Source organism: Drosophila hydei, unplaced genomic scaffold, assembly GCF_003285905.1.
Source record: "Drosophila hydei strain 15085-1641.00,03,60 unplaced genomic scaffold, DhydRS2 tig00008134-arrow-pilon, whole genome shotgun sequence".
Taxonomy (NCBI): domain Eukaryota; kingdom Metazoa; phylum Arthropoda; class Insecta; order Diptera; family Drosophilidae; genus Drosophila; species Drosophila hydei.
The window spans coordinates 1370841-1382345 of NW_022045843.1; the positions used below are offsets into that span (position 1 = coordinate 1370841).

Consider the following 11505-nt stretch of genomic DNA (forward strand, 5'->3'; position numbering starts at 1 on the left):
ACATTTTATTTACATATAAACTGGGCTATCAAGAATAACTTAGACATAATACATTTCTGTCCTTACGCTTGATTTGATTTAACAATAGTTTGCTAGATTTTAATAAAATTTCATACTGCATACCTCCACTAAACTCTATTAGTTCTATTGGCTCTTTGTGTTGCGGTATTAAAATTTGATTTATTTGTATAAATTAAATTTTTGGCTTTCAGTTAATTAACAGCATTCTTTGATGTACCAGAGAGGCATACGAATTATGCAAAATATACGACCCGCCCCGTCTAGCGCTTATGCCTTCTACTCTTTGGGACACGAGCTTAGCGACAAATAGATGTATTCATAGCTAGCAGCAAGCTAATCCTTTAGCCTCGAGCATTGCACAGTTTATACCACTGTGTGTGTGTATATGGCACAATTTATATAATTTGAACCTATTTGAGGTGATGGCCTGATGGGGTGCCATAAATCAAGGTTACTTTCACATTGGCCATAAATACTAGCAGGCCAGCGATAGGCAAGAGTCGAGCAAAGAACCCCAAAACAAAACCCGCTCGAACCCCTCGAGACGTCCAAAACGAAGGCCAACATCGAACTTGTTCGTGCAGTTTTTGGCTTTGGCCTCAACTTCAGCTTCAGCTTCAGCTTTGGCTTTGGCTAGGGCATGCGTGTCTAAGTGTGTGTGTGTGTATTGTTATCACAACAACAGCATCTAAATTATCATGGCCAAAAGGCAAACGCAGCTACAGCAGCAACAGCAACAGCAACAGCTTACAACGTAAACACAACACGACGAACAATGCGACGCGCAGACGCCAAACACGAAACATTTTTTACTAATAAATCGCCGCCAGGGAATTTCCCATTGCTCTGTTCCTCTTCGTAATACATATTTCACATGAAATGCAGCCGATGGCTAGATGAAGACTATATATAAAAAATATATACATATACAAAAAAAGATATAAGAGAATCCCACCCAGAGCAATTGGAACGATACAAAAGTTGATCCAAATGAAAACTCTTTGTTTCTAATTTGCTCAGCAAAAACTTTTTATGATGCATTAAGCTGCATTGCATATGTTGAAATCTACGAAATGTTTTTTGAAGGACAGCTTTTTATACTCTATTAGAGAAGCTTTCCTCAATTCCCACTCAATCAATTAGAGTGCAATGTGGAAATATAAGAGTATATTATATATAGTATAAGAGAGATCATTAAGATCATAGACTAAATGCTCAGACTTGCATTACCCGCCAATTAAAGTGTTCGCTCATTAACTGCAGAGTTCGCTATCAAAAGCTTTTGTTTGGTATTGAAATACTCATGCTCTTCACACATACTGCGACGTGCTCTCATTTAGCAGGTACTGCCTGCAGTCCAAATATTAGAAGACTTTTTTCTCGAATTGCTATTATCTACCTCTCTCGCTCTCTCGCACAATAAATACATTCGCAAAGCAAAAATATGATTTATATGCATGCGTATAATCTGATAAACGTTCTTGTTCTAATTATGTGATGTTTATTATATGCGTAAGCAAATAGCTATTTAAAAAGGAGTTTGCTAAAGTATAATGCATACCTGAAGAGGTATAATGTGTGCAGTTGTATATGTATTATTTATTTATATGTGCACATAGACATATGTATGTATGTATAGTAAGTAGAGTAGAGTAAATTACACAAACTTGTATCACTTTTAAATTGCACAAATATATTATGAAGACTAAATGCTGCATTGGGTGCGCGACTTTGCTAAGCCGCAATTTGCACTATTAGCTTTCACTCATTGTATTTCCATGTATCGGGATTAAAAGCATTTGCAGCTCATCTTGCCAGCAACAATGCTAGATGTAGTTGTTGCTTGCAGCGCACATTTATAAGTGCTTTAGATTCTTTGCCTCTTTATTCTCTTATGTTAAGCAGCCGACCATACATTTAAGTACATTGTCTCTTATAAAAAGGATTTAAGCGCAGAAAGAATACCAAATTTAAATACTTATAATAAATTAATAATTAAATCGCTTTGAAAATCAAAATATTTTTAAAGCTTGGCTTTTGTTATTGCCGAGTTGTGAAACATTTCTCGAGCTGCATTTCTTAGCACTTTTCCATTTATATTAACAGGAATTTTATCCACGAAGCGAACACCTGCATGCAGCTGTTTATACTGCACTGAAATGCGCTTTGCAACATGACCTATGACCTGTTTCTCAGAGAGTACACTGTTCGGTTTTCGCACAATTAGAGCTCCAGCCGCATCGCCATATAAAGGATCCTTAATGCCAACCACACAGACTTCCTGCACTTCTGGCAGCTCGACGATGACCTTTTCGATCTCGTTGGGCGTGTAATGCATCGATTGGTACTTCAGCAAATCCTTCTTGCGATCCACCAGATACAGTCTGTTGTCCTTGTCAAAGTATCCAATGTCGCCCATGTGAAACCAGCCCTCAGAATCGAGGGTTTGAGCTGTTTGCACCGGATTGCCATAATACCCATTCCATTTCTGGTTCGTCTTGATCAGGATCTCGCCAACTTCATTATGTTCCAGCTGGCGGCCCGCGTCGTTGACGATCTGTACATGAACGCCCGGCAGCAGAGCCCCTACCAAGTTTTCCGCTTCCGGATTCAGGCAAATCGATATGCCGTCCGTTTCCGTTGTGCCGTACACGTAAACAAAAATTGTGGATTCGATGATTCGCTGCGCTGCCTGCACCACCCCAGCTGATACCCAGCCCCCGCTGTACTGCACGAACTGCAGACTCGACAGACTCTCTGCCGTGGCAAGGGGACTGTTGAAGAGCGCATTGAACTGCCAGTGGGAGACGTACAGGTAGGTCACCTGCCATTTCCGTATAATCGCCACAAGAGACTCCACGCTGAAGGGCTGGCTACAGATCACACGACTTGCCTCATTCACTGTACTGCTCAGCAGGCACTTTATAGCAGATAGCCAATCATAGCTCGCCGTGGTATATACAACGTCATTGAGGCCACTAACACTGGAATGGGAATGTATGATGTATCGATAGATGTAGGTAGATCTACAGGATTAGATAGATCTATACCTATAGATATAGAAAGATATACAAACAGATATATCTAGCTATCTATCAATAGATAAAGGTAGATCTATAGATATCTATGAATAGATAAAGGTAGAGCTATAAATGTATATAGATCTATAGATAAAAATAGATCTAAAGGTATAAATTGAACTATACATAAAGATAGATCTTTAGATATATCTATGTGGATACATCTGTATCTATCTATATATCTATAGGTATAGACAGATTTATACTCACGGCGATATTAGCAGTAGTTGAGAGTTGGTTATGGTCACAGCTTTGGGCAGGCCGGAAGTGCCCGAGGAACACACAATAGCCATGGTTTGATCGGCCCCATGCACCAGCTTTGTGGGTCTATAAAACATTTATAAGAAGCATTTTTAAAGATTTTTTCAGTAGAAATGATATCTGGTTACAAATAGTTTAAGCTAAAGAGTCTAGCTTAAATTAAAGTTTCTTATCAAAGTATCTGAAAGCAGATTCTATCTATAGCCAAAATCTGAATATTCCTTTTAATAACTCACTCATAATTATTTTCCTTAATTGCGTTCGCCAATAGCTCTTCTATGCCAGTCACATTCTCTGTGGGATCGCTGAGCGTTATAAACTTTGGAGTCCAGTCTTTGGTAAGCCCTTTCAACAGTTCGTAATCTCTGCCGTCACAGAATATAATCTTTGGCTTGGTTATCGCGTAGAGTGCCGCTATGGCTTCTCTTTCGACCATGGGATTCACGGCATGAAAGGGCGTGGCATTGAATAGGCATGCGAACAGTACATCAGCCAGATGTGCACTATTTCTAGCTATAAGTCCAACTACATCGCGATGCGTTAGTCCTTCAGATTTTAAATACTGCGCAATGCCCACAGCCGCTGCCAAAGTCTCCGCATTGGAAACTGTTTGGCCATCATCGTGGAGTATCTGTAGAAGAATCCTTTTAAAACTGACTGGGTCTTAATTTAGTTTCTACCTGAAATGTATTGCTTGGCTTCTCCTTCAGCACTTCGTATATGACCTGGCCCACAGATATTTGTGGATCGGCGAATAAGACATTGTCAGGTCCGCTCCAAATTTTTTGCTCTTGATTGTAGAACGTTTCGATCAGAGACATTTTAATCGACTTTGTTGGCCAACATTTGTGTACTAACTAAATGCAAACTTATCAAAGACTAGTTATATACATATGTATGTAGTCGAACTCAAAGTTTTAATCTATAAGATTATGCTTTTGCCATAGATAAGGTTGCTTTAGGAATGGTAATTGTAGTTTAAGTAAATAAAACTCTTTGCGGCTATAGCCCGCAAATATATTTGTAAATATATGTATAAATATATATATATAATTCCTACACTCCTACACTCCTACACTTCACTCTTATCAATACTTTTTTATCATTTGCCCACATTTCATTTGCATTTTTTAATACTCATCATGATTGATTTAATTTGCATTATCATTATTTTGTGTGTTAATTGTTGTTGTTTTAAATATGAAATAATGATACTGAGAAAATATTGTTTGACTAAAAATATATTTTTGTAATTTTTGTGTAATGATAAACATAATTTTTTTTATATATTTGCATATAAATTTATTAAAATATAACAACAATTTCTGTATTATTCTTAGAAGCGCTAAAACATTAGCAAACTAACTACGTTAAAGTTAAAAATTAATTTATTTTAATTTATTTTTTTATTATAATTTTATATAATTTAGCTATATATATATGCCAACTGGTGATCAAGCGCATTGTTCTTAACGATCGCTGAAGTTCTTAGCTTAATCCCGCGTACTCTCTACCGAGCAAAGCAGGTCAACTGTACAAAAGGTTGCCTCTCTATACGCAGACGCAGTGAGTTATATGTGCTCGAAGGGCTCAATCGAACTTCGGGGCATTCCCATACACCACTCACGCATACACACATGTGTAGAGGATGGTATATACTAATACACCCACAAGCTGCTAAATACACACACATATGAAATGTGGGAACTTTTTGGCTCTTAATCAGTTTGCCTTCAAGACAAACCACATCGCACACAACAAACACACACACACACTCGCTCGCACACACACACTGATAAATTGAAACCTATCTTTGGTATTTTGTTTTTCTTTGAAGCAACAATGCGCCAACAATGGCCCCGAGGCTATCCTTAGTACGGACTACGACGCTCATTTATTTCACAGTCGTGGACAAGATAATCGCCAATGTCCGCTTAGAGGTAGACGACGACGGCAATGGAGACGACGAAAATAGTTAGGCCCAGTACGAAATGTTATGGGAGTATGTATATATATATATATATCTTTTATATATATATATATATATATATATATATTGACTGCACTCAGAGACGTAGCTCAGCTCATTTGGTTTAGCTTTAGGAAATGTATTTCAATAATTTTCACACGAAAATCAGTTGAATGAAGTTGTTTTTCGACATCTCGTTTTCTACTTCTCTCTCTTGGCTTAAGTCATTTATTTGTGTGTGTGTGTGTATCTTTTAGGTCTTAATTTGCGAAGCGGCAATCGGGAAAACGAGCCATCAGTCAGAGAGCTCAACTAGCTTTACAGCTTGCCAGCGCCAGCTTGCCAGCTCGGTAGCCGGCAGTGGAAGTCACATGTTGCAACTGGCTTACACACGCACAACCCATCCACACACACACACACACACACTGGGCTGTGTAAAAAGCGGAACTGTCACAGTTACCTCGTCTCAGTTCTGCCTTGGTCTCCGTCGCCGTCTGCGTCCGCAGCTTCATTTGGCAGCGTTGGCAGCGTTGGCATCGTTGTCATGGGCAACCCACGTTGGGCGCTGCTTTGGGCACCTCTGGGGCCTCTTTCGCTTGTAATTATAATATTCCAGCCAACCCAAAATGTTGCCCCAGGGCCAACAGCAGCAGCAGCAGCACCACCACCAAAGGCACGAGGCAGGAAGATGAAGCGGCGTCAGCGGCGGCGGCGTCGTCGTCGTCGTCGGGACGCAGCCACATGAAACTTTTGTTGTAGCTCTCATTGTTGTTGTTGCCGTAGAACGTAGCTGTGCCGCATGCAACACGATGTCGCCGCAGGACTTTGCGGATGACCTCGAGCGCCACAAATGCTGATTACGTAGACGCTCCCTTCTCCATTTCCGTCCAAAAAACCCGACGAGCTGCACGAATGTAGTAGACTCTTTCGTAAATGCTTTCAGATCTGTGAGTCTTCTATAGAGATAAATGAGTAGAAATATGACAATTATTTGATATACATTTTTATCCTAATAGTGAAATATTTAAGATCATTAACATAGATATACAGTTTTTGAAATAGCGTTATATATATAAATATATATATATATATACTTGACTTGATATATATATATATATATATATATATATATATATATATATATATATATATATATATATATATATATGTATTTATATTTGTAGACTCAAAGATATATTTAAATTATGAAATATAAGCTAAATGAATTGTCTATAAATTAAAAAAAAAATACTTTCAGTTTTCATTATATTTAGATGGAATGAATACATTTCATTACAACAATCGGATCTGAAGGCGCGACTTTTACAGCTCAAAACATGAATGTATGTATGTGTGTATGCATGCCCATGCAGCATATACATTATGTATTAAGATTGGCATCACGAGCTAAATCCATTTAGGCTCAGCTTCATCCCTCTCTCTACTTGACTCCGTTTGCAGACATGTTCTAACACAGCAACCAACTGAGAGCAAGATTTCATTGCTTCATTTGGAGTGACAGCTATAAAAAGGGAAGCGCTCAAGAGAGCTCGATCAGTCGCATTCCAGATTAGCTGCAGGGCAGACGCAGGGCAGTCGCAGCGCAAGTTTAGTATATTTAGATGATATTTAATTTAAATAATTATTCATTGATTTCAGCAATCATTTTACTTAATGTAAGTATATTGTATATTGTTCATAAAAAGGAACACATTGTTTATAGTTATAAATAAATAGCATCATGATTTTTATAATCATTAGTAATGATATTATGATGATCATTGGCAAGTTAATTATTATCACATATATTATGAGTTTAGTAATAGTACGATACATTACCACTATCCTGATGATCGTTGGGGAGCTTATGAAGAAATTTATGATGAGGTTCATATTATGATGCCAGTCATAATTATGATCATTATGATGATTTATATATATATATATATATATATATATATATATATATATATATATATATATATATATATATATATATATATATATATATATATATATATATATATATCATTATTATGATGCTCACTTGAAAGTTTATTATGAAATGCAATATAATGTGCATATTATGATGATAATGATACTGATAATTACGCTGCAAGTGATGATCATGATGATGATGTTTACAATTATGTTTGGCAATAATCATAAGTATCGAAATATTGATAAATATATCACTAATAATGCTGCTGAAAAAATGCTATAATGATATTGATTATAATGATATATATTGTAGCTAGACTTGCTTTAACTAGCTCATATATAACTAGCTAATTATCGGCCAATGCCTTGGATCTACCTGCTCTGAGAATACAATTATTTTAGACGATATCAAGCCATTGCTCGCTACTCAGATTTCGATTGGTTAGTTTCGGATTATGGCATAAGTAACGTAGTCGTTGACATCGCCAGCTGTCTCTATTACAAAGCAGAACGCGCTGATATAGTGCCCTAGGGGTGCCTAGGATAGGTGTAGGAGTTGTATGGAAGGCGAGCAAAACTTTTTTGTTGCTGTTGCTGTTGCTGTTGCTGTGATGCCCGCCAGCTTCCTTTGTTGTTGTTGTTGTCGTTGTCTCGTTCGTATTTGCTCTGCCAATCTCTACACATAGGTGCAAACGTGTACGTGTGAGAGAGTGAGAAAGAGAGAGTGTGCAAGTGTGTGTGTGTGGGTATTTGGGGTCGGCCTGTGCGTGTCCATGTGGCTGGCTGGCTGGCTGCCTGGCTGGGTTGCCCATTTACATAGCTTGAGGTATTTCAATTTATTTCATTGTGCTTTTCATATTATTGTATTTGCAATTTTGATTGCAGTTGCCTTTTGACCACTGGCAACATAGACGAGAGCGAGAGAATCTCGATTCCATTTTCAGCCATATGCAAAAATATCGATAGTAGCCGCAGCCACGCCCTCCCACCCCCCACAAAAATTGGCCGCCCACCCATTCGTTTGACTGACAGCGGTTGAAGCCAAATGCAATCAGCGTAGCGATGGATTATTGCATTTTAATTGCAATTTATAACTCTGGGTGGCTGTCTGGCTGGTTGGCGAGAGAATTTGTGCAAAGCTCGCTTAAAACAATATTTTTCTAAAGATTTTATTAAATAGGAATCGGCATTAAGCAAATAAACACAAGACATGAATGCTCTCTCTCTCTTCATTCACAACAAATGTCAACTCAAATGTTGAGCCAGAGGCGAAATTTGATTTTTTTTCTTCCAATAATAAATTATGAATAAGGCAAGCAATAAACTTATAAGAGTGACAATCAATAGTCTCAAAGATTTAAGAAGAAAACTGTCAGTTAAAGGATTAATTACATTTCTCGGCCATGTTCAAAGAGCCAAATCTTTGATTGTGCGCATTTAACATACATTTCGGAGCCAGCCTGCAGCCGTTCGTCAAACGGAAAAGTCTCTGCATTTTCCTGACTTGCATATTTCCAATTAAAGGGCATTTTGGCCAATGACAGCAGCAACGAACATACTTCATTACGAATTGCACAATTTTGCAATGGAAATGCAATCGAAAGCCGAAACCCGAAACACAACAAAAGAAATACAATATGATGCTCTCTGCTTCATTAGCAAATCTCAGCCAAATGTCGTGTTCAATTTTGGCCAACAGAATTCATAATCTTTTCTTTTTTCTACTTTTAAATGCTTCTTGTCCATCAACAACAGCAGCAAGAACAAGTTTGAGTGGAGTGTGACTGACTGGAAAATGTCCTGTAAAAAGTTGGGCAGAGTTTTTCAGAAAGTGGAAAGTTCCTTAGCAAATAAAAAATATTTTTATAAAAATGTTAATACTCGAATTATAGCTACAAAACTAGTCGAATATCATGTTAAATATATATATATATATTATATATATTTATATTTGTATATATTTAATATTTAAAATCTCTTGTTATTTCCATTCGCCATTGTTCTTCATTCGTCTATCTATTCTGTTGTCCATCACATCCGTCAGTCATGTGAACAGGGTATACAAACAATAAGCAAAACTGTAACAAGCTGTGCCTCACAATATTTTTAGACAATAGCAATTAGAACTGAAATGTTTTCCAGGAATAGTTTTTGTAAATTTTTGTGAAAAATGAGAAGCCCAACTCAATTTCTGGGCAAAACAGATTTTCTTGCCAAAATAAAGTCTTAAAATATGCTAGAAAATGCTAGATGAATGCCTGAGCTCAGTTTGTTCGCAATATAGATTTAAGTAAACTAATAATTAAATTTTCTGAAATTCTAAAGTTGCCCCACTTATGATTCAGTATAAATATTTTTTAAAAATATATTTGCATTTGTCTTTAAACATAATTTGTGTTTTACTTTCTATAGTATCAGATACCTACCTCAAACTCCCTAAAATATTTATAGTTTTAAAAAAATGCGTATAAATTTACAAAATACTTATGTTCCGAGATATTTTTGTGTTAGCATCCTTTAAGTAAAACTTCGTGTGCGGGTGGATACATGTTTTTTGTAAGCTCATTTCAATATGGGAACACCCACACGCACTCACAGAAAAACACGCACACAAATGCGCTGCGATAAATCAGTTACTCAAACTTGACCAAATACACAATAATAACAGCAACAACAATGAATATTCGAATATACGAATACGTATATTCAAGCATAAATTGCAAACAATAAATAACCGAAAAATTGTAAATAAAGTTGCTTGCAAATATTTCATAAAGTAACAATCAGCTTAGGGCCAAGGAGCAGATGCCAAAATCCAGCAACAACAACAACAGCAGCAGCAGCAGCAACGAGTATAAGGCTTGAAGCAACGGTAAGGCACCGACACCAAGCGAGGCCAAAAGTATTTGCGACCAACTTAACACACACACACACTGAATGCAGCACACCCGCTGCTGCTGCTGCTGCTGCTGCCCCATACTCCGCACCTTATCCAGTCGGCTCTCGTATCGAAAAACCAAAAGTAAAAAGGCCCGCAGCAAATGTTGCAAGCAGCGCCAGATAAGCGGCCCAGCCAGCGACTGAGGTTGAAACTGCGACTGCGACTGCGACGACGAAGGCTACGGCGACGCTAGCAGCGACTGCGGCAACTTAACATTTTTGGTATGCAAACAAATTTTATACTTGGCCAATGTTTAAACTCTTCAATTGGCTAAAAGCGTTTTCATATTTTTCTTTCATTTTTCCCTGTTTTCATTTTTTTTTTCAGTTTTTTGGGATTTTCTGTGTGCGCTATCTAAATGTGGCACGATTATTGTTATTATTGTTGCAGCCGCTGCTGCTGCTGCTGCATTATTTGCATGTGCAAAGCGGAATGGCAGAGTATTAGGAACTGCAGCGTTCGCCTCAGGTAAGCCAAGCTGCAAACATTAGAGACGAGCAGGCCACATACCATTGCCAATTGTTTGGGCTTATAAATAGCAGCGAAGACTTTTTTGTCAACGCACCTCTGAAATAAACAACAATAACGGAATGGATGAGCACGAGACGATACCCTGGACATGGGAGAGATTTAAGAAATTTGTAGAAATCAAAGCAAGTTGCAGTTTGACTGAGAAGAAGTTGTTGATGTAGAAGAAAGTTATAGATGTTATATAAAAATGATTGCTTGTTAGGAAAATTATAGAATAGTATACAAATATTTAATATATAATAATATAAATGTTGATGTATCTTACAAACTCAAGAATTTGATGGGTGGTTAAATTTTTCTTACTTGTATAATACAAGAATCTATTTTGATTTTGTCCTGGTAAAACCCATCAGCTTTCGGATAAGCTAAGATATTGTGCTGTGTATGTGTATGAGACAAATATATTTTAAACTATTCTTCTATGGCATACAATAAGGTATTTCCATCCAACTAAGTAAGATGATATCTGAACAAGCTTAGGAAGCGATATAAGAATATCAATGTATAGAACAAAAGGTAACCAAGACGTCTTCTTCTTCTAAACATAGTTTCTACTAAGGCCAAAATATAGTTATTTAAATACATCCCACAATTAGTGAATATCTTTTAGTAAGCTATATGTCTTAACCTATGCATACAACGATCTTAAATATAATTAGAGTATCAATTTATAGGCCATCATGCGAGGCAACTATATCTTAGCTTAGATCATTCACAAGCTTATCACACTTATGAAACTTTTAAAGTCTGCGTTTAGCCTG

At 37.1% G+C, this 11505-nt stretch overlaps 1 protein-coding gene across 1 annotated transcript; it reads right to left on the reverse strand.

Moving 5' to 3' along the window:
• Positions 1–2044: 2044 nt before the first annotated feature.
• Positions 2045–4200, reverse strand: LOC111592528 (4-coumarate--CoA ligase 1-like). The gene is made up of 4 exons (XM_023304786.2): positions 4043–4200; positions 3599–3993; positions 3312–3428; positions 2045–3005 (listed from the first exon to the last, which is right to left on the reverse strand). Exons 1-4 carry the CDS (start codon positions 4181–4183, stop codon positions 2045–2047), a joined length of 1614 nt encoding a protein of 537 aa, XP_023160554.2. The 5' UTR covers positions 4184–4200.
• Between the last annotated feature and the right edge of the window lie 7305 nt (positions 4201–11505).